At 41.1% G+C, this 24,834-nt stretch overlaps 1 protein-coding gene across 2 annotated transcripts in view; it reads right to left on the bottom strand.

Moving 5' to 3' along the window:
* ANO2 (anoctamin 2) overlaps window positions 1-24,834 on the bottom strand; it is a 301,113-nt gene that overhangs the window by 112,727 nt on the left and 163,552 nt on the right. For both annotated transcript variants that reach the window (XM_079774619.1, XM_079774620.1), the window contains exon 14: window positions 24,154-24,264. In XM_079774619.1, coding sequence (XP_079630745.1) covers window positions 24,154-24,264 — 111 coding nt within the window. The remainder of the gene's footprint in view (window positions 1-24,153; window positions 24,265-24,834) is intronic.

Here is a 24,834-nt window from a genome sequence, read left to right on the forward strand (position 1 = left end):
TAAAAAATTTTTTTTAATTTTATTATCTTTATGATCTTGTGGGGTAGAGAAGAATTTCTTAAACAAAATATAAAGAGGCACAGATCAAAAAATACATTTGACTAACTTTAAAACTATTATGAAATACCATTTCATAACCAATTAGAAAATATTAAAATCTGCTATATAAACCAGCAAGAGCTGGTGGCAGTGTAGTAATTAGTGGGAGTATAAACAAGTTCAGTCATTTTACAGAACAACTAGATGATATCCTGTAGAGAAGTGTATCCTCTAAGAGTAAGTAACTCCTTTCCTAGAGAAATTTTTACATAAATGCTCCCAAACACATGTAAGAGGATTCATAACTGCATCACTGGCAGTAGGAAATAAGGAATCAACTTCAATGCCCTTAAATAGGAACAAGGATAGATAAACGATGCTATACTAATCTAAGGAATACGGTAATTCAGTTTAAATGGATGCATTAGAGCTCCATACATCAAAATGAATCTATCCAAAATCAATGCTGAGCAAAAAATCAATGCTGAGCAAAAAAGCAAACACTATGTATAGTGTGATACCACTTAGATAGTTTATAAACATGAAAAAAATACTATCTAGTATTTATATGTGCATACGTTAAGTAGAAACACAAAAATATCCATGTAAATAGTGAACGCCAAGTTCAGAATATTGAGCACTTCTCAGAAGGGAAGGTGCAAGGGTGTGAAAGGCAGGGCTACATATACGCTTCAGTTACATTTGTAATGACATGTAAAAAATAACAATCTGAAGCACATATGGTGAGATGTCCTTTATGACAAAACTGTGTCATGGTTATGTGGGTATTCATTAGTTTATTCTTTAGACTTTTCTGTGTGCTTAAAATGTTTCACAACTTTAAAGCCTATTATCCGTTTCCTCTAACTGTTCGAAGTGGAAATTCCTCATTTAATGTTTCTGGCAATATCCATTCACCTTCTATTTGATCACCTTCTATTTGATCAATTGCCTGTTACTTCTGGGATCATCATACCTTTGGTTAAGTTGTGGTGGGAGCACACCACAACTGAAGATTCCCTATCCAGGATGTCCAGAATCTACTTTTCTGAATTTTTCAGTCTTATATCCAAAAGAGCAAAAAGATTTTAAAGGGGGAGGGATAATTAATTACAAACAGAATTGCAATTAAATATTTCAAAGCAATAACTACTTGTCAGAATACACAAATGTCAGAGACCCCTCGGAACTCCTCCATTACAAGATTGCCATCATCACCAATCACAGTCTGCACCCACCTGTCCAGGTGGCTTCTGCCACATCGCCAACCAGTCCCTCCCCACTCAGCAGGTCACACTCCCCATGTGCCATGACAGCAGCTCCTTCTTGACTTTTTATAATAGCATGGGTTTTAAATGGGCAGGCATAAAATAAGGTGCTTTTCATAACAATCTTGTCATTGGAAGCTTCGGGTATTTACAAAGTCCTTGACAAAAAACAACAACATTTTATTGAACTTTGTGATGCAGCCAATTCTGTTGGTGTGCAGAATTGGCTGTTAAAAATGTCATTCCCTAAGGAATCTGAAATCTGTGTTCCCTGAAACTTCCTTCCACCAATTGGACCTGATTCTGCCCTTGGGAAACTCCCCGCTTCCCAGTGAGCTTCTCTAGCAAGAATAAGTATGTGTGTGTGTGTGTGTGTGTGTGTGTGTGTGTGTGTGTGTGTGTGTGTGTTACACATCCAACACGTATTTCCTGTTGTACCAATGGCTCCTGTACTTTTAGAGACAATCTTTCCATTTCTGAGCCTACCAAGATTCAGATAGGAGTAAACTGCAGGCAAAGATACCTTAGATTACAAGAATTATTTGAAAGATACCTAGACCTTAAGGTGGTTATGTTTTTAAGACTAACCCATCTAATTGAAATTGGAATATCAATTGCCTGTCATTATAGCTTTGGTTAAGAAATATAATTTAACTAACAGATTGTTCATCATTATTGCTTTTGTACAGTTGGAATTCAACCGAGTTTCATTGAAAAAAAAATTGTGACACTTTATTTTCTTAAGAGCTTGTGATTTATGAGGACTACTTAGTAGGCATATAGGGTCTATTTTACTGGAAATGGAGAGTCTGTGAAGATATTTTCTTTAAGAGGTGACTGTGATATGTAGGTGGTTATGTGATGAACAATTATAACTTTCATAGAGAGCAAATCAAATGTTGTTCATGTCCTCTGTTCCTGGCAAAAGAGAAGAAGCACGAAAAAAAAGGAAAGAGAAAGAAGAAAAGAGGAGGGTGGAGAAAAAAGAGGAAGAGAATAAAGTCAACCCATCTTACACAGCAAATCAAATGTTGTTCATGTCCTCTGTTCCTGGCAAAAGAGAAGAAGCACGAAAAAAAAGGAAAGAGAAAGAAGAAAAGAGGAGGGTGGAGAAAAAAGAGGAAGAGAATAAAGTCAACCCATCTTACACAACACCAGAACTCCAACTCTGGGCTCCCCAGTCAAAAAACCTCAGTGTGGCTTCCCCTCTGACCCTCCAGGCTCATATGAGTTTGTCCACACAAATGGAAGGCCAGGCAGAGCCCTCGCCAGATGGAATCATCTGTAGGAGCTGGGAACCCCAAGTCACGCACTATTGCATCCACTTAATCCATGCCTAAAACTGCATAAACAACTATGAATTCTTACAAATTCTGACTATTGTTTTTGGCCGACTCTGTGGCTTCCTAAATAGATATTAAAGCAATTCTCCAAAACCTATCATAATTGTTGGTTTTTTCTCTTAAGTCTTGATGTTTTAGCTTCTCTAGTCCAGCCCAGAGCAGAGGTCTGTGTTTAATTTAAGACAGTCTCTACTGCCCAGGACCAAACTGCCTTGGATGGTTCCAGCTCCTTTCTTTCTACCCATTTAAGTTCACAAATTCCTGTAAGCTTCTTCCAAAAGTCAAATGTTGCCAGGACAATAAGGTTCACAAAGCCCTTTGGCTTGGGAAAGTTTGAACTTGCTCAAGGGTTCAACCTGGTCCTAGATTGACACTGGGCCCCATGCTCTATGAGGGAGAGTTAGAATGCTATGGAAAGAGGTGTGGCCTGGGGGTCTGGACACTGTGTTCTATTCTGGCTCTGCAACTACCTGGCCAATTACATGACCCTGGAAATATTCTTGAACTTAACTTCCCAGTTCATAAAGCAATTTCATATGCATTACCTCATCTGCTCCTCACAGAAACTCTACCAATAGGACAAATATTATCACTTATGTTTGTTTAAAACCTTGCAGTGGCTGCTCATCTCGAATAAACCCCAAAGTCCGTGCTGTCTCTGACTACCTCTCAGACCTCATTCCTTCCCACTCGCCTTTTTGCTCTTTTTGTTCCTGTCACACTGGCCTCCTAACTGTTTATTAAGCACATGAAGAAGTTTTCTGACCCAGGGCCTTTGCACTTACTGTTTTCTCTGCCTGTATGCGCTTTCCCTAGATATCCACACTGTTTGACTGTTTGCTTTCTTACTTCATGTTGATGTCTGCTCAAATGTTACTGTACCAGAGTGATCTTCCCTGTCCACCCTAGTAAAAGACAGTACATTTCCTCCATCCCCTGTACCATTTCTTCTCTCTCCTTACTTTGTTTCATCTTTCTTTGTAGCATTCATCACCCACCAATACATTACATATTTATTTATCTCTGTCACTGCCTGTCCTCCTACCACCAGAATGGATACTCTTGAAGAACAGGCACTTTTCTTTGCTCACTGCTGTAACCCCATGGTCTAGAACAGCAATTTTCAACAGGTGTTTCATGGCACACTGGTGTGCTGCAAGAATTTTTAAAACATGCAATACCTGACTTTTAGTCAAGAGCACTGACCTCTTTTCCCTTAGATTGTCAAATAAAAAAATGACAACAGCCAGCACAATAGCCGTCCAGTGTGAATGTCCTGTCTTAAACCATAAATACATAGGCCATATAATATAGTTACATTTTATTGGTCACATCACATAATAAGGTTGTGTCTGATTGATTAATTCTTGGTACCAGAAATATTTTATACAAGTATAGGCACTTGATTTTTTAAAAAGTCACTTTGGAGCAAAAAGGGTAGATAATTACTATTATTATTATTTTTTGTAAATCAATCAAAATTATACCTATTTTTTGGTAAGATTGGAAAACAATTTTCTTGGTGTACTGCAGAATTTTAGTAATCAGTTTATGTGTGCCATCAAATAACAAGGTTGAAAATCACTGCTCTAGAACAGTGGCCAGCACATAGTAAACACTCAAGAAATATTATATATTTGCATTAATGGAGTTGTCTTTTAAGTTATATGTGAGAAAAATGAGATTCAGAGAGGTTAAATAACTTGCCCAAGGACATGAAGTAGTAATCCATAGCAATGCTCATTCATCTCACTAAAAGTTGGAAGGCCGGGGTTCTACTCCCAACTCCTGCACTTACCAGCCAGTTGACCTTGAGAAAATGATTTATCCACTCTGAATCTTGATTTTTATTTAACAGTGTAGCTTTTCACTTTTTTAAATAAAAGTGAGATAATACATGTACAATTTTGAATCTTATCCTGCTTTGGAAAAACATAATAGTATAACATAAATATGTAGTCATGACCTTAAATCTTCTCTGAAGTCTGTTTTGAGAAAAGGATTTTTAAATTTTTTATTAAACTTATTGGGTAATTCCAGGTATACAACTTTATGACATCCGCGTGTTCTATTGTGTGAGAGGTCTTTTTTAAAATGACCTTAATATTGTATAACATCAATATACCTTAATTTATTAACCCATTCTTATATTGGTCAATAAGATTATTTGAAAGTGTTTCATGTATTTGATAAGCCTTTGATAAATATTTCTATATTATCTTTGTTTAAATTTCTTAAATCTCCTTAGAGTATTAACTTTTATAAGGGTTTTGGTTTATTCAACTAAATTTTCCTCAGAAAGACTATACCAATCTTTATTTCACCAATAATGAAAAAAAAAGACCCTACACAGAATCTTGGTCAACATTGAATCATTATTTACATAACTAGAGGCCCAGTGCACAAATTCATGCATGGGTGTGGTCCAGCAGGTCAGGCCCCAATCAGGCAGATCAGGGCCAGGACTGTCGGGAGGAGAAGACAGCAGGAGGTTGGCTGGCCAGCCCGCCCCAATCGGGGCCTGATCAGGGCTGGCCAGCTGGGGGAAGGAGCCGAGGGTAATTGGCCAGCGAGCCCCATCCCTGATTGGGGTGGGGGGGGGCAATTGGGGGCAGGGCCAGCCATGAGGAGGGGCTGTGGGTGGTGGGCCAGCCGTCCCCACCCCTGATTGGTGTGGAGAGGGGCGATCAGGGGCAGAGCTGGCTGGGGGACGGGGCTACAGGCTGATCGGGGTGGTGGGGGCTGATCAGGGGTGGGGCCCACCATGGGGAGGGGCTATAGGCGGTGGGCCAGCTGGCCCCACCTGCAAATGGGGTTGGGGGCCAGCAGCCTGGGGGAGGGGCCATGGGTGGTTGGCTGGCCAGCCCTGCCCCTGATCAGGGTGGGGAGGCTGATCTGGGGTGCGGCCAGGCAGGGGGAGGGACTGCAAGAAGTTGGCTGGCCAGCCCCACCCCCTATTGGGGTGGGGGGGCAATCAGGGGTGGAGCCAACTGGGGGAGGGGCTGTGGGCCAATTGGGGTGGTGGGGGCCCAACGGGGGCAGGGCCAGCCAGGGGGAGGGGTTGCAGGAGGTTGGCCAGTCAGCCCTGCTCCCTATTGGGGTAGGGAGGGATGATCAGGGGCAGGGAGGGCAGGGGGGAGGGATCGCAGGAGGTTGGCTTGCCAGCCCCACACGCCCAATCAGGCTGGTTCGCTGGCTGCAGTGGGCGTTATGGCGACCGGTCATTCTGGTCCTTACGGCATTCTGGTCACTGGCTTTTTATATATATAGTTATGTTAAAACTAGCATCATTGTTTTGCAAAGTTATTTTCTAATTTGTTGTTGTTTATTTATTTTAGATCAGTGGTTCTCAACCTTTCTAATGCTGCGACCCTCAACAGCATACTCCACATGCAGACATTATTTCTTTTCCTTGGCTTACTAAACAGCTAGGAGGCTGATAGTGAGGCAATGAATGAAGAATGATATTAAGAAGAGGTGCCCTAGCTGGTTTTGGCTCAGTGGATAGAGCATCGGCCTGTGGACTGAAGAGTCCTGGGTTTGATTCTAGTCAAGGGCATATGCCTGGGTTGTGGGCTTGGTCCCTAGTAGGAGGCATGCAGGAGGCAGCCAATCAATGATTCTCTCTCATCATTGATGTTTCTATCTCTCTCTCCCTTTCCCTTCCTCTCTGAAATAAATAAAAAATATATATATATTTTAAAAGAGTCAAGAAGTTGAAAGAGAGATTAGTGTGATTATAAGTTTTCCCTGAAGATAAGAAGCTCTCCATAAAAGCTCAAGATTATAAAGGCTTGATTCCAAAATGCCAGACCAGTTTGTAACAGGTGATTGCCATGCAGAGAGGGGATGGGTCCTATCCTCTGCAAGAAGTTCTCTGAAATACTTTGTAGTCAGTTCTACAAAGAGACGGAGGCCTGACATTCAGGACTCTTCTCTGTCAGTGACATAGAGCAGAGATGACCACTTTGTATATAGTTTACCCAGAATTAAGAATTAGTTGCATCCTCCCTTTTCCAAAAGAATGGTTTAATTTGATAGGTTCTTTTGAATAAATACTCTTGTTAATGTGGGTCGGGATGGGAGACCTCAAAAAGAGAAGGCTGTGGTTAAACAGGAACTAGAAGTGCCTTTTCACATTTGCCTCTGTAACCAAACATGAAAACCCTCTGAATAATGTAAGCTTCCTGTTTTCAAAGGACTATACGATAGTCACAGGATAGCTTTACTTATGCAGCCCTATGAATAAGTATAGGGCCACATTAATCAATCATGTGATGAATGATTGGTACATAGATTTTGGACTCCTAGGGAAAATTCTAACTATAAGCAAATAAAGAAAATCAGGAAGTTTGGAGTTATGTTCTTAACAATTCTGTTTAAAGAAAAAAAATGAACTGAGGCCCAGAAAATAAAAGTTATAGATCTCATAAACATAGGGCACTTTGATTTACTGACCAATTCCCTAAGACCTGCTCCTCCCCTGAAAGCCAATCCCTCATTTGAAATATGGGAAATCCAGGCAATGCCTGTACATGCTCAAAAATGTTAAACTGCTCCCTTTCAACCATTTGGTAACTTTTAAAAAAATGTGCACATAATTATCATATACAAGAACATACACATTAGAATGTAGATGAAGTAGTTTGGGCCCCTCCTCACGAGTTGTAATATTCCAAGGTCTTCCTTTGGATATTCCTTGAAATCAATTAGCCTAAAAATGTATTTCTGACCCAAACAAAGCTACAGAAACATGTTTCTTGAGTTATATAGGCTTTCCAGAGGTGATGTTGTCCAAGTTCCTGCCTCCTAATTTAACTATATCAGCCCAAGTTAAAGACATACTAACAGCCCATAAGTAGTTATTTCTTAAATTACAAAGTCAAACAGAAGACCTGCCCTCAAAGAGATTTCATCGAGAGAGGGAGAGAGGGAGAGAGAGAGAGAGAGAGAGAGAGAGAGAGAGAGAGAGAGGTCAATTAATGGAAAACTTTCTCCTAAAAGGTATAAGGTGCTATAGTGACGTAGTGGGTTGACTTGAGGCTCCCAAAATATGTCCAAGTCCTAACCCCTAGAACCTGTGAATGTGACTTTATTTGGAAAAAAAAAAAAAGATCTTTGCAGTGTAACTAAGGATCTTGAGATGAGATTATCCTGGATTTAGTGTGGGGGTCTAAATTCAATAACCAGTGTCCACATAAGAGACAGGAGAGAAGAAGACACATACACAGAGAGGAACCCATATAAAGACAGAGGCCAAAAGTGAAGTTATGCTGCCATAAGCAAGGGATGCCCGGAGCCACTAGAAGCTGGAAGAGGCAAGAAAGGATTCTTTCCTGGAGTCTTTGGAGGGAGTGTGGCCCTGCTGAAATCTTTATTTTGTACTTCTGGCCTCCAGAAAACCATGAGAGAATATGCCCAGTTTGTGGAAATTGGTTACAGAAGTCCTAGGAAATGATGCAAGGGCCAACAGCTAAGACTCCCTGGGAAGTGAGAGATGGACAAGAAGAAGTTTGTTAGATTAAAAAGGGGAAAGCATGTTCCAAGCAAAGAGACATTCATGTATAAAGCCACTGAGACATGATTCAGCAAGATGTACACAGAGAATTACAAGTAGTTTGGAAATCTTAGGTACAGAGGGAGTGGGAGTTGAGTTGGAGAGATGGGTCATGTACGGCCTTGTGGGTAAAGCTAAGATGCTTGACGATAATCTCAACACTCTGGGGAGCATTAGAGGATTTTAAGCAAGGGAGTGTCATAATCAGATTTGCATTCTGGATGGGTCCCTTGAAACAGCTGGAAGAGAGCCTGACAAGGGGCAAGGATACTACTTAGGGTCACTGAAGGAGTCTAGGCAAGATGTGGTGAGGGGATAAAGAGAAAGGGATAAATACAAGAGACATTAAATAGTTAGACTCTGGTAAACACAATGGGGTTCCTTAGATGTAGGAGTGAGTGGGAAGGTACAATTGAGGATAGCTCCAAAATTTCTGGCTTAGACAACTTAGAATCTTTCAAAATTAGTGTCATTTAGCAAGAGTAAAACATACGCATTTATTTTTGTTTTTCTTTTTTTACTCATTTTTTAACCCAACGATATAAATATTAGATAAATTTTAGTGTTTTAAGGTCTCTTTGGCTTTCAAAGTACTTTAAACATTTCCTTCCTGAAAGCAAATGTTCAAGTCATGGCTCCCATTGGGGAAAGCTTTGGCAGGTGGCTAAGGGGAATGCTAAATCCCCTCAACCCCGTGTGCCAACATTATAATCAGCATTGTGACAACACATGAATTAAATGGCCAAGAGGGGTCAGCACACAGAGGGAAGGTTTATGGAGCTTCCTGGAAGAAAGATGGAAGATGACACATGGTGGGCTCTGGGAAATTGGGAATTCCTGGCTTATTTATGGAACCACTGTTACTAAGTCCCCTATTGTGTGACTCATACTGGCAGCTCAACCACCTTCTAGATCTCAAGTTGCCAAACTCCTTTGCTGAATCCAAAACAAGGAAAACTCAGACTGAGTCCATCTTCTTCCATCCACCATCACATATAAGCTAAAAATGCCTGGGGGAAGGGAGCATTCCAAGCGTCACCCTTCTGCCCAGGGCTCAACTGGCCCAAAGACACTAATTTCTTTTTCTAGGGGACCCACCTCAGGCCCTCCTTCTGTCTGCCAGCTCCTGACTTCTTCCAAAGAAAGGATACAAAGAGAAAGATGCTAAAGCTGGAAGAAACAAAATCTAATATCAGGATCTGGCCCAGAGTCTGCTGATTTTGAACAACCTCCCTGCTCCATTTGGCCGGCCAAAGTTCTGGCCTATTCTTTTCACTTTCCCACGTGTAGATTATCTGCCATTCTACCAGATTACTATAGAATGACCTTGGTTTAAAGGCTCAAAGGACACAGAATCATTTTAGCCAAATCTCCCTTTACCTGTCCAAGTTTCTGAGTCCAAAGGAAGGTCATCAAGGAACCTCAGATAAGAACTCACTCCTCTTTCTGCCATACAAACATGGATTAAACAAGGACAGAGATGGCAGGAGACTGGCTCCAGAACCTCCAGCCAGAGCTGAGGCCATGGCAGCTTGTACAGCAGGCTCAAGAAGCATCACCCAAACCCCAGGTCTGACAAGTTTGGTGCTACTGCCAGCTTTGTTTCCTGCCTGGAACTCCAGAGAACGAGGAATATCCCCAAGCACTCCATTTATGAGATAAATATGGAGAATGGAGTTATAATATGGTGATCTTTGTTATCCATTAGTAGTAACTATTGTAATCACTTTTGCTCCTCCTCCTCTTCCTCTTCTTTCTCTTTACTCCGCTCCTCTTTTTTCTCCTTCTCCCCATCCTTCCTCTTCTTCCTTTTTAATAAGGTTTACTTATTTTAACTCTAATTAAGAATTTCCATCTTTAGAATTTCAAAGGTGCCTGGTTTAGAATCACAGCATGAACTACTTAGGAGCCACTATTCTAAACTATATATAAATAAAAAACAGAAAAGGAAAAAGCACAAAATGCATTCCAAATTCAAAGAGCTCTATTAGATCAGTTTTGGGGCTAATATTGAATTTTTGTGATTCATCAGAAGGGTGTGAAGGCGCACCCTGGGTACTACAGGGAGATAAATTGACTATTGATAGAGAGTTCACAGTCAAATAAAACACGGCACTAAAGTAAAGAACATCATATTAAAATATTTATCAAGTGCTCTTCTGTAGATTAATATTTTCCATAGGTCAACACTGTTTGTGTATACATGTTGTAAAGCTGGAAAAAAAATCAGCATCTTAACAAGAGACTGGCATTTCAACAAGAAAACCTTACCCTTTCTCGGAAGTCAGAGTGACCCTACTTGCCCTCTAAATTGTTTCCAGAAGTTTAAGTTATCAAAGGAAGTTTTATACTTTTTTGGTTGATTATTCACCAACCGGGACACATTTCATCTTGGAGCTAAAACCATAGCTCACAATTTGTCTCACGGATTCCCCTGCCAAAACCTGGCTTTAGTTCAACTGATGAAATATCTTCATTGGAGAAGCACTCATGATCCATCCTTTGCCCTAGAATCATTTTTCCACATTAGTGATGGGGTCGGAAGATACAGACAGTTCCAGGATTTGATATAAGTAATCCACCCATTCCCAGGATGTGATAAATGGCTCCCTGGCCAGAACAGGACCCCAGAGTCTACAATAATGACCCACCTATGCTCCAGAACATCTGCTCTCCCCATCACACACGCAAGAGGAACAAAGGCCTCCTGCTCTCCCAGAAGGGGAACCCGAGTCAATGAAAGAGTTCCAGGACATGAATTAAGTGACCTGACCCAGTTTTACTCACAGTGAAGACTGATCAGCAGTAGGAGAGGCAATTTCACTAAAGCTCCTTTATATACCAGTCACATGTCCAGGGCTGCATCTATGTAGGTCCTTCACCAAGCACTAAAGCATGTGCCATTAAGAACCCAGTAATGGAAGACTTTGAGCTTCCAGTAATCTCTCCTACTAATACAACACTCTTGAAATAATCCAAACTCCCTCCTCTTCCTCCTCCTCCTAAAATAATAAGTGCAAATATGTTCATCATATGTTCAACCATAGGGTAAGGACTAAAAATACTATAATATATTCATATGATGTATTAACCCAAGTAAACTAAAATTCAGGAAAAACTTATAAATGTGTTCATCATACCAGTATATTAACTACAGGTTAAGGGCTAAGAAAACTATAATATAGTCATACTATGACATATTATACAATTATTGAAATGATGTTCACGAATAGTATTTAATAAGATTTGGAACTTCTTATGTTCTAAGACTAAGTAAAAAAAATCATAATACAAAATTAAATATGTGGCATAATTTTTTCAACCTGAGACAATATACATTAAAAAGGGGGTTCACAGTAGATTTCTGGGAGACAAAATAATCGATTATTTGTTTCTCTTTTTTAAATTGTACTTCCCTTTTTATATTTTTCTACAATTAGCACATACTACTTTTATATACTGATAAAATAAAAGTTACTTAATTTGATGAAGCCTGGTTTTAGGGGGCTGGTGATGAAGATATTGAAGGAGGATGTGCTGAGCTGGAAGGTAGCTGTGCATTTGCGGAGTTATTGTGCTAATTGCTAACCTTCATCCTGACACTTCAAGCACTGAGAGTGAAAGGTTCCAGAGTGGCCCCTGTCTCCACCCAGGGCCCTGCAGTCCAAACTCCCTGGTTCTGAGCAAGCTCTTTCATGACTCACCAAAGGTCCCTGGGCTGGTCACTTCCCTTAAAATAATCCAGCTGGCAGGGAGCATGCAGTGATATCTGGAGGATTCATTCATTCATGTTTATAGACAAGTTGAGATTCTTGGTTGGGAGTCGCTCCATGCTAAGGAGTGCAAATATTCAGCAGAGTACATTTCCAGGGCAAACTTCCTGCCACAAATTGTCTAATTTAATTCAGATGCCCAAATTCAGCATAAATTTATGTAAGTTGGCTGGTAGAACACGCACCATTATAATAAAAATGAATTGGATATTAAATGTCTACAGCCAACTGGACACCACTATGTCTGGCCTTCCTGGGGAATCCTGAGGTTGGGTCCAACAGGCCCAGAAGTGGGCAAACGCTGGGCCATTCATAAGCAGGACTTCTTGGCCTTGGGTGGGTATTAACTCTTTCAAGGTTATGTATATCTCCACCACAGATATGTAAATGGTCCAAAGGTGCCACGAAAATCACAGGCCCACCAGCCCTAGACCAAAATATGTGGCATCAGATTGCTGGGAAAGCATGAGTATTTTTGAATGAAAGAAACAGCAGCAGCTCCTCAAATGAGGGGATTGGCTTTGGACAATCTGTAGATGAAGAACCACTCATGGAGCGAGCTGCACCTTTGCAGAGGCGGTAAGTTGTTTGACAATATATTGACTGCCTTCCCTTCTCTGTCACGTTCTCACTCCACGAGTGGGGTTTCCAACTCCCAAATAAATTGTGCACTTGAATCATTGGCTCTGGGAGAACGTAAACTGAAGTAAGGACCCTTTCTTCCTCATTCTTATTCTGTGTGAAAGTTAAGAGAATCATGTCCTTGAGGATCTCAGGGTCCACAGTAGTTGCATTGGGTGAGAGGCCCTTGCTCACCAACTGGAGAAGGGCTGAGCAGGTGTGCTGGTGGATGGAGAAGGAAGTTCCTGCAACCTCCTCTAGCATGGGTAATGATTGCTAAAAGGGCATAGTCTCAAGGCCTCTGCTTTCTCTGTCCATGCAAAAGCAACCCCACTTTTCTTTGAAAGCTCCTTGTGACCATCATGTCAAAAAGAATTACAGGGAGCCAGAACACCTTGTGACCCCGGAGAAATTTTTTAAACCAACACTTGATTTTCTGGCACATGAAGGGAAGAGTGCAAAGGAAACTGAAGGGCTTGTGTGTGTTTCCAGTGAATTCTAGGGAAGTGAAATAATGACCTTGGCCCAGACAGCAAAAGACAAATTTAATTTACATGCTTCAGGCCGTATATGGAAAAATCATTTAGATGGAAAGAAGAAAAGTCCAAACTGCAAGTCAATAGTGGCAAACATCACACATCCCAATGGTATGTGCTGGCCTCCATCAGTGACTCTGCTGTTCCAACATTCCCAATCATTGCACATATTTGGGCCTTGTGCTTTCCAGGAGGGTCTGCTCAGAAATGCCAGCCTGAATTTGCCCAGCTTTCACTCAAAGCCTAGCTCTGCTGCTGCTCCTCCCCCACCATACTCTCATTTCACAGGCTGCCCAGCTCTCTAGCTTCTTTCCACAATCCAGGCCTTGGGACTCTCCTTATTTGTAGCTTCTTAATTTAGATGTAGGCCAGTAGAAATGTATACAATGAGCAGAAGAGAAGGTCTTATTTTAGCCAGAACTTTTGAGGCTGAGAATGGGCTGTCAGTTGAAGAGGGCCAGAGACCCCCTCTGATGGCCTGGGCCACCCGAGCAGTCTCTCCTTGGGATGAATAACTCACATGCTCCACGAAGGGAGATGTTTATGGACACATGCGATGCTTCTCTGGCATCCTCTCCATGAAGTCCAAGCCACCCTGGAGATTGTAAGTAAAGCAAAGTCTCCTGGATAAGAAGTTGTTGAGTTTATTTTTTTAAGTCCCCAAGTTTTAAAATAATGTCCATAATCAGAAACCCTCAATGCCCTCCTAACACACACACACACACACACACACACACACACACACACACACAGGCTGATAGATAGAGATAAAGACAGAGAGACTAAGAGAGATGAAAAGAAAGACTTAGTCATAGAGACAGGGTGAGAATATCCTGGGGCAGATCAACTCTAAAGCCCAAAGGAGAAGTCAGTGAGACCCAAGACCAAGTGGAAAAGCTGCTAGTCTACCTGGCACTTCCTAGCACACACAGACTATCGCACCCCCAAACAAACTCCTGCGACTTTGAAACTCACTATTCGTCTCTGTCAGCCTTTCTGCTCTTGGCTGTCTACTTTACTCTTCAATGTCCATAGAACTTAGGAATTTCTTTACACAGTACTTCCCAAACTTTCTCAGTTCACAGTACGCTTAATGTCTCGGTAATTTTTACACAATGTCCCCAGGCTCAAAGAAATACTTAACAGTTCCATTTATTGAGTAGTTAAGTTCAAATAGCTTAATAAATATTTGTTCTAACAACTTAGTAGCCATTTGGGGAAAAACATGCATAAGTTGAAAGAAAAATTATATTTTATTATTAACCCCAATTACTTACTAAAAGAATGTGTTTACCTGTTGGACACTATCCAACTTCTCCAACTATGGAGTCAGATTGGACATGACCACTCTCAATTCCTGTTCCACACTGATTTTGTGTAGAACTTGCACTGCTTCTACTTGAAATCCAGCCATTACTAAGAGATGATGACATTGAAAGCTGTATTGTGAAATGTCACATTGACACCGCTGAGGTAGCAACAGTTCACATGGTGTGTGATAGGTGTCAAGTATTGCTGGGATTTCCTTATAAATAGTTACAAACTCCACAACACTTCTGTGAGTTCACTGTGGCACTCGGGTACACTGGGGCATAGTTTGGGAAACATTATCTTCATACCTTAAGAAACTTTCTCAACATACTGAAACCATTTGTCCATGACTTTCTCTCATGTGTGTGTTATAAACAAAACACATACTAGTATAAGTTCATATCTGAATAGAAGTGCATAAGAAAATGTCTGGAAGGATACAAACCAAACTTAACTATGCCTACCTCTAGGGAGACAAATAGTATTAGGAGGAGATGAGGTCTAGGGAGACATTCGTTTTATCTAAAATACTAGTAAGCCCATTTGCAGGAAAAATCCTGCAAGCAGCCGCTGCAGCCGCTGTGGCCGCATGCGCGGCCGCTGCCGCCGCTGTTGCGGCCTGCACCTGCGTGCCGCTGCCACCCACTCTGCTCCGTCCCGCTCCGCCCTGCCCCGCCCCGCCCGCCCAGGCTTTCCCTCTGGCAGCCATCTTGCTTTCCGCTTTTCCTCCGTCTTCCGTCTTCCTTCTAAGTTGTCTTCAGTCTTCACTCCTCCCTCCCTCAGCATATGCAAATTAACCGCCATCTTTGTTGGGTAATTTGCATACTCACCCTGATTGGCTGGTGGGCGTGGCTTGGGCGTAGCGAAGGTGCGGTCAATTTGCATATTACTATTTTATTAGGTAGGATAGATATTTTTTTCTGGTGAGGAGAATGTTTTCATGTATAATTTATATCATTAAAAATAAAAACAATTTTAATGCACCTATACACACAAAAACTTTACAATACTACTTCAGATAATGCTAAATTCTGTGCAAAGAGAGTCAGTCCCAAACTCCAATGAAGAGAACTCATTTACTAAAGTACTCAGCCTGGCTTTGCGGGTGCACCAATAGGTGAGCGCTTCTCACTCACAGGTTCTTCTTATGGAAATTTCCTTCCTTTCTCACCTCCTACAACAGTGATCTCAAGGATAGTAGTCAGAATCACCAGTAGGCTTTTCTACACTAAATCCCTCCCACCTTCTCAGAATCTAACTGCTCACACTGTACTCAAATCAACATTTGATGCTGTGGCAGAAGAGGCCACTGTCCCTTTGGTAGTCTGGAGGCTCCCGGCAAGGATTATATTTCCCAGCCTGCCTTGCATCCAGGTGGAAACATGTAACTATATCCCACCAATGAGAGAAGAGGTAGAACCTTGAAATTCCAAATATAAGTCCTTAACTACTCCTAAGAAGACATCCCTTTTATTAACCAATGTCCCCCCAATAATTCAATAAAAATTTAAAAATAAATAAAATTAAAAAATAAAAGAAGACATCCCATATTAGAGTCAACAAGACTGACTCCCCAATTCTTGCATAGGAGAGAGAGAGAGAGAGAGAGAGAGAGAGAGAGAGAGAGAGAGAGAGAAAGAGAGATCAAAGCTTGAAACAATAAATAAAAAATATATATAGTACCTTCAGAAGAGAGGCTGAGGGAACTTTACTCTGTTCTGCAGAATATTCTGATAAATTACTGAGGACCTCAGTGGAAAGCCTGGACCATACCCCTTTGGCCCAGAGTGAGAGCCCAGACAGAATCCCTCCATCCCTGCAGCCTGGGCCTCCCTTCTCCCCCATGCTTTCTGACAAGACAGTCCTAAGCTCCCTATTGCTGTTGTCCCAGCCTCCTGGTCGAGGTCCTACAATTATGCATAATTTATTCCACATGTTTGTGCTATTGCCAGAGGCATTGGTCATAAAAGTTTCAATGGTTTAGATGAGTTTTCTTTTGAAAAAATTGTCCCCAGGGTGGTGCACTGAACAGTAAATTAACACCCACCCATCCACAGGCCTCCTCTTGGCACATGTTCTAGCTTCGATGCTCCCCATAAAACATTCATTAAATGCAGCCTCACAGGCAGCACCAGGCTGTGATGGGAGAACAGGTGCCTGCATCCCCACTGGATAGACATTTGGGTGACAACAAGCCCCATTAGGTAAGCTCCTGGGACCACTTAAATGGGATTTTGTTGTCCTTTTAGTGATATGTTTTATAGAAAATTCATTTCCGGCCACATTTGCTATTTCCCCAGCTTGCTATGTGCTCTGTTCATGTACACAAAAATATGTTTCTCCCTCTTCCTTGAAGTCCCAGTTATCTGATCAGATCTATGTCACTCCAATGACACCATCATACACGCGCTGTTTCTCACACATACAAACACACACTCTCGCACATGCTCACACCACTAACACACCCATCCCATGCACACAAACATTCTCAACAACTCAGGAATGGTCTGAACAACTGATCATTCATGCACTCATTCATTCTGTCAGTGGTTAGCACTCCTATAATTTTTGCCAACATTTTACTACTTCTCAAAGCAAGGACCTGGCTTACATGACCTCTGCCTGGTAGGTTCTAAAATTAGGCTGAGTTATTGACTTTGTGCAGTCCACTTGTTCTCAAACCTACTCCCTGAGTATAGCAACTCCCTGCTGTTGCTAAACTCTGGGTTGCCTCACCATCCCCTGATTGCCTCAACTTCCCCAGGTCTAACACCTTTGGAATTAGTTCCTTGTATTATTTTCCCTCTATTGAACTACAAGGCTTGAGCTTTATTTTCTGACTATTCTCTAACTCAGCGATTTTCAACCTTCTTCATCTCATGGCACACATTACTAATTACTAAAATTATGCGGTACACCAAAAATATATTATGCTTATATTTTTTGTCAATTCGACAAAAATATAGGTATAATTTTGACTCATTCTCACCAAATGGCTATTGTGTTGGCTGTTGTCATTTTTAAATTTGACAATCTAAGGGAAAAGAAGTCAGTGCCCCTGACTAAAAAGGTATTGCATGTTTTAAAAATTCTTGTGGCACACCAGTTGAAAATAGCTGCCGTAACTCATACAGAGTTTATTGTAAGAATGGAGGCAGGAGTAGGAATTAGAAGGGGTAGAGTTTTATCATCTTGTATGAACAGAAGAAAATCGTTCCCTCGAGGAAACTTGAGAAAACCTCCAAATATGCCCAGGACAGACTATTCAGAAAAGATTCAAACTAATCCACAAGCCAGGAAAAAAAATGAGCCTATTCTTTTATTAAAAGACTAGAGGCCCAGTGCATGAATTTGTGCACAGGTGGGGTCTCGAGGGGAAGGGGGTGGGACACGATCAGCCCTCTGGGTGGATGGTGGGACGGCCTTGCCTGCCAGGTATCCAGATCCATTCCACGGACGTTTGCACCGGTTGTCAGTTGTCAGTTGTCGGTTGTCAGGAGCCACCTGGCAGCCACTTTTATATCTCTTCTTCCTTGTGGAGTGTCTAGGGAGGGGAAGTGGCCACGGTGCCCGAGGCTGACTTCCAGGAGGCCAGCAGCGCTGTCGGGATATTGCTGGTGGCACTGGCCCATCGGTGCCTGGCCCGTTCTCCAGAGATTGGACCTGCAGGACTACTAAGGGAGGGAGTGGCTGCTGCCGGGCTGGTGGGTGCCAGGACGGGTCAGTCAGCTGAGTGGCACTCCCACTGTGGGAGCGCACTGACCACCAGGGGCAGCTCCTGCGTTGAGCGTCTGCCCCTTCTGGTCAGTGCATGTCATAGCGACCGATCGTTCTGGTCATTTGGTCTTAATGGTCGCTTAGGCTTTTATAGAGAGAGAGACAGACTCTAGGCCTGGCTGGGTGGCTCAGATTGTTGGAGCATCATCCCATATACCAAAAGGTTATGTGTTCAATTTCGGGTCAGGGTCCATACCTAGGTTGCAGGTTTGATCCCTGGTCAGGATGCATACGGGAGGCAACCAAATGTTTCTCTCTCAGTGTGATGTTTCTCTCGTTCTCTTTCTCCCTTTCTCTCTCTCTAAAATCAATAAAAACACCCTCAGGTGAGGATTGAAAAATAATAAAAAGTTCCAGACCTTTGGAAATACAATATATATCTGTGTTTATATTTCAGATTTCTCCCTATTGTCTTGCTATAAACTGAGCTAATTCTACTCACTACTGTCCTCAGTGGAAACAGAGCGTCACCCACCAAAATGTATACAAATCAATGAAGAAAAAGTAGGATATGTCGTTTGTCTCAGACCCATCTTTCCAACAAATACCACAGTCCTTCCTGCCTGTAGTATAGTGGTAAAGAGGAAGAACCAACCACAATTTTTTAGAAGCATTTGAGGATATGGCAAAACATTTGAAAGACAGAGGAGCATAGTGGCCAGTAGTTTAGTTGCTCCTAAGTCAGATCCTTGGGCTCATATTCTGGTTCTGCTTCATATTCGTAATGTGTTATTTATTTCTTCAAGCTTCAGTTTTATCATGTATAAAATGTAGGTAATAAAGTTTTGAAATTTAAATGAAATAAAGCCTATAAAGCCTTGCCCATAGTGAACACTCCATAAATATTACTTGTAATTTTATCATTATTACTACTTTCACCATGCCCATATCCTTGAAAATCATAAAAATAGATATAAGAATACACAAATTACCACTGTCTAGGATGAAGAGACAGTTTATCCCCCAAAGTTATGAGCTAATAACCAACATCATCTCTCACATCAGAAAAAAAAAATCACAAACTCTCAGAACGACAGAGGCTATGCCCCAATTTCCCCATGTGATAACTGAAGCAGAACAGACCCAGAGAAGGACTCAACTATCTGATGAAAGCACCACAAGCCAGCCAATGTTTGGGCCTTATTTCTGTTGACACTCCTCAATGTGGAAGTGTAGTTATCACCTCATTACAGTTATAACATATCATTTCAGATCAGCATTATGTTGATGAGATATGAGTTGTTCTCAGAGAAGCCTCATAAAGAGAGTTAAAATGTAGTGCGACCCTGGCTGGGCAGCTCAGTTGGTTGGAGCATCATCCTGTACATCAAAAGGTTGTGGGTTTGATTCTGGTCAGGATACATATCTAGGTTTCAGGTTTGATCCCCAATGAAGCTGTGTACTGGAGGCAACTTAGCAATGTTTCTCTCTCTCTCTCTTTTTCTCTCCCTTCCTCTTTCTCTAAATATTAATAAACACTACTGGCCTGGTGCACAGATTTGAGCACATTGCAAGAAAATTAATTAGTCCTTCTGGGGCAGGGACTAATGCAGGTGGTCCCAGGTGGTGGCTGGCAGAGTGGGACTGGGCAAGATGGGCTGGACATCCCTGGAGCCAACCTCCCGTGGTCCCTCCCTAGCCAGCTGCACCTGGGCTGATTATGCAGTTTGAAGGGCATCTGTGGAGTGAGTGGGGTCCCTCTGGCAGGTGAGGTCCCTTGGCCTGGCCTGTGGGATCAGGCCGAAACCGGCTCTCTGACATCCCCCAAGGGGTCCCGGAGTGTGAGAGGAATCATGAGGAATCGGGCTCCCTCCTCTCTGGTTCCAGGGCTTGTCACCCAAGAACCACTGCTACCAAGTGACCACAGCTCAGCAGCTCCTGTGTTGAGCGTCTGCCCCCTGGTGGTCAGTGCACGTCATAGCTACCAGCCGGTTGGACAGTCGCTTAGCCTTTTATATATATAGATATCCTCAGGTGAGGATTTAAAAAAAAAGAAAAAAAGGTAGTGTGCCATAGCTTAACATCATACTTAATGATGAAAGACTAATTTTTTTTTCCTCCTAAAGTCAAGAATAAGAAAAGAAAGTCCATTTTCATCACTTCTATTCAGCATTGTAGAAGAGATTCTAGAAAGGGCAATTAGGCAAAAAGATAAAATGCATCCAGATTGGAAAAGGAAGAAGTAAAACTATCTCTATTCATAGATGAGAAAATCCTAAAGAATCCACTAAAAACTATTAGAATTAATAAATGAGTTCAGCAAAGTTGGGGGTACAAAATCAATATACAAAAATCAATTATATTTCTATATGTTATCAATAAATAATCTAAAATTAAAGTTAAGAAAATAATAACATTTGCAATAAAATAATTATAAACAAATTTAACAAAAGATGTGCTGGAACAATTAAATATCAACATGCAAAAAAATATTTTTTGGACCCCTAATTTACATCAAACACAAAACTAACTCAAAATGTATCATATACCTAAATCTAAGAGCTAACACTATAAAACTTGTAGAAGAAAATCTAGGAGTATAGCTCTATGACACTAGATTAGGCACTGGTTTTTTAGATATGACACAAAAACACAAGTGACAAAAGGAAAAATAGGTAAACTATATCACAAAACATATGCTTCAAATTACATCATCAATAAAATTTTTTAAGTCCATAGGAAGAGAGAAAATATTTATAAATCATATTATCTGACAAAGGTCTGGTGTCCAGATTATGTAAGTAACTCTTTCAACCATAAATAAACAACAACAAAAAAGACAATTATCCAGTTGAAAGGAAAAAATGGGCTAAAGATTGGAATAGATATTTTCCCAAAGAAAACATACAAGTGGCCAATAAGCACATGAAAAGATGGTTAACATCATTAGAAATTAGGAAAGTGATAGTTAAAACCACAATGAAATACCACTTCACACAACTAAGATAGATAAAATAAAAAAAGACAAGTGTTGGTGAGGATGTGGAGAAACTGGAGCCCTCATGCATTGCTGGTTAGAATGTAAAATGGAACAATCACTTTGGAAATTGATATGGCAGTTCTTCAAAATGTTAAACATAGAGTTACCATATGACCCAGTATTTCCACTCTTATGTATATATCCAAGAGAAATGAAAACATACATCCACAAATATGTATAGCAGCATTATTTATAATAGCCCCAAAAGTGGAAGCCATCCAAATGTCCATCAACTGATGAATATCTAAACACAATGAAATATATCCAAAATTCAGAACATTTCTTGGCAATAAAAAAAAGTGAAGTACTGATATAGCTACGACATGGATGAATCATGAACACATTTTGCTAAGTGAAAGAAGCTAAATACTACATTTTGCATGGTTCCATTTATAATATGAAAGTCCAGAATAGGCAAATCTATAGAAACAGAAAATAGAGTAGTTGCTTCCCAGGGCTTGCTTGGTAACTATTGGATCTAGGGTTTCTTTGGGGGAAGATAAAAATATTTTAAACTTAAACTGTGGCAATGACTGCACAAATCTGTGAATGTACTAAAAACCATGAATTGTATACTTTAAATGGGTGAATTTTATGGTCTAAGAATTAAATCTCAATAAAGATTTTTTTTTAAATGAACTTGATATTTTAAAAATTAAAAAAAAAAAAGCAATGGGCCTTGGAGGTCAGGCAGAGCTGATTTTGATTACCAGCTCCCCCACAACTAGCTATGTGGTCTTCAGCAAGTTCCTAGACCACTCTGGACCTTAATAAATGGTAGTTTTTATAATTCAAAAGGAAAGAAAGTAATAAGAAGTGGGAATATGCAGCCTGAGGATTACAATGAAGGCAGAGCCAAGGTAATCCTCTGGGATGAAAGAAGCCCATCGAAGTTTGCCTGCTAGACTTTGATTCTCAGTCCCTGTCTATTCCCCAGACAAAGGTACTTTTCCTAAATATCCCACACATGATGGTGCCCCCAGGGCCATGTCGTGTAGTGAGTATTGACCACAATTCTTCCTGTTGGCAAGAGCAGCATCCCTCCCATCAGGCAGCACTATGTGCTCCTCCCTCCCTCATCTCCCATCTTTGGCTAGATTTACAACAAAAACAGAAGCATTTACACTATTAACAGAACTGGGGGAATATAGAAGGATGCTAACAATCAAATTCCAGGCCATTTTAATCTAACACTGCTCATTTGGGAAGGTCATCCCCACCTCCACCCTGCCCTGGTGTCCATAAAGCATTAGATGCTTTGAGCTTTGCATTCTCAACAGTGTAATGAAAATAGATGTTGAATGCTAAAACATAAACATATGTATCATTCATAATGCATTCAGATGTTTTTCAATTATTCATGGTTCCTGAGAGTTACTTGACCTATCATGCATATATATCCAAGCAATGTTTGTATTAGAACCACAGCCTCAATGTACGCAATCCCAGCTCCTTGACATTCCCGTCTATGGAATTAAAATTAAATGAGTCAGTGGTCAATAAAAGTTACATGTGATTTCCATAAAATTATCTATTGTATATTGCTCTGGGGTGGAGAAAGAAGTTTGCATGGAATTGCCAAAGCTGACAGGACACAGAATGCTTGCTTTCGGATGAGGGAGTGGTGATAATTACTCTTTCCTAAGAATGAATTCATTATTTCCCTGAATAACTGGTGGTCCTGGACTTAACTTGCTGTCAAGGAAAAAAAATAACTCAAAGGGCCACCCTCTTTCTGTTCAAAGTCTTATTTTCTTTAAAATAAAATTTAAAAAGCAAGTGTTCTGGGCTCAAAAACAACACATTCTTCTGTTTTGATGCTTGAATAAATTTGCATGTTAACATGAATGGTTTCAACTTAAAGAATGTCAAATTAAATACAATTTGAATTCAAATCCAAGATGGAGAAAAGATATGCACAAAACAACAGATTTTCAATCTTGTCGATTTTTTTTTCAGGAACCAGATTAGGAAAGACATAAACACACACACACACACACACACACACACACACACACACACACGGTTTCAAAGAAGGGTGGCACTCAGAGGAGACAGGCACTGCCAAAGTGGAGCCCCCACATTGTACCCCCACCTCACACACAACAGGAGTATTTACAGATCAGAGCACAAATTCTGAAGTTATGTTTCAATGTCTGAATGCCACTATAAAACTCAGAAATACGACTCAGAAGCCATGGTCACCATCACATTCCTACTTTTGGAGGCCTACCCAGGTACAATGAAATACAAGGAACATTTTATGAGCAGCTTAAGCAAATACAGGCATGAATTTTCTTCTGTTGGCCCTAAGAGCTATTTCTTGCTTTATCCTATGACTTCCTCATTGGACTTAAAGGCAGTATATAAAGTGGTTAGATTTACATGCTGTTGGCAGTGGATCTGGGTTGAAATCCCAGATCCCCTCATTTACTTGCTGGGTGACCTCTGGCAAATGACTTAATCTGTGGACATACTTTTTTTTTATTAGTTTTCGTTTACATACAATAGTGCCAGACTCATAAATTTATTGTGAGAATAAAATAATATAAGGTGCTTAGTACAGTGCCTTGCCTAGCGCAAGCAAGCATTTGATAAAGGTTAGCTGTCATTGCTGGTTGGTATGGTGATTATTATTATTATATATTTAGGTGATGGAGTCCAGAGGAACCAGGCCTGACAACAGTTTCTTTCTTCTCCAACCTGCTCTCTGATATTGTCCAGATACCATCCAGGAAAGAGAGACAAATCAAGTCATGGCAAAAGCCTGCTACCCATGAGCTCTGACTGCAGGACAATCAGAGATGTCATGCTCTCATTTCATCCTGTCTCGCCTCTGTCAACCCCTTCTCAGAGCCCAGTCTCTGTCCATGAAGGAGTTCCCAATGAAATGACAACAGGATCTTAAGAAATAAAGAGGACAGTGAGAAAAAGCACCAGCATCTTACCTCATCCTCACTCTCAGGCATGTTGGTCCCCAATTTCTGGACAACAGTCTGGTCACTCTTCTTTAGCAATTTTTCTCGAACTTTGGTTTCATACTCAGGCCGGGAGTGCTCCTAAAACCCAAGAGTCAAAGAGTAGTTAGTAAACAGGCAGAATAGCAACCTTGGCCTGTGGGTTATAACCAGACACCACAAGTACAGTAAAGTCAGGACATAGGATCAGATTCTATTGGACATAAGCTGCCACACCACATATAATCATGAGGAGTCTAGACCAAGAACACAATGTGGGAGAGAAAGGGGACACACAGCACTTGTTACCACACTGAAAACCAAACCTGGGCACGTTCCTGGGGATGGCACCAGTGTTAAGAAAGGAGAGAGGAAATGTTAACTTGGCAGCTGATACAAAGAGAAGCCACATGCTTTGCATAGCAATTTGACCAAAGCCAGAGGGATGCATCTGTTCATCCCACCAACTATCTGCATACCTCAAACTTTGTTTCAACGAGCCAGATCCCAGCTGGAGAAACAGATGTGCCCCACAGCTGGGAGTTAGGGCAACGACAAAACTTCCTCCCTGCTCCATTATTCTACAAGCTAAAAAGGCGACTAATAAAAATCAAAGTTAAAGGTGGCCATGGGGAATCTTAAAACTCACTTGCCTGGGCCTGTTTCCTGTAC

This window comes from Cnephaeus nilssonii, assembly GCF_951640355.1.
Source record: "Cnephaeus nilssonii genome assembly, chromosome: 6".
Lineage (NCBI taxonomy): Eukaryota > Metazoa > Chordata > Mammalia > Chiroptera > Vespertilionidae > Cnephaeus > Cnephaeus nilssonii.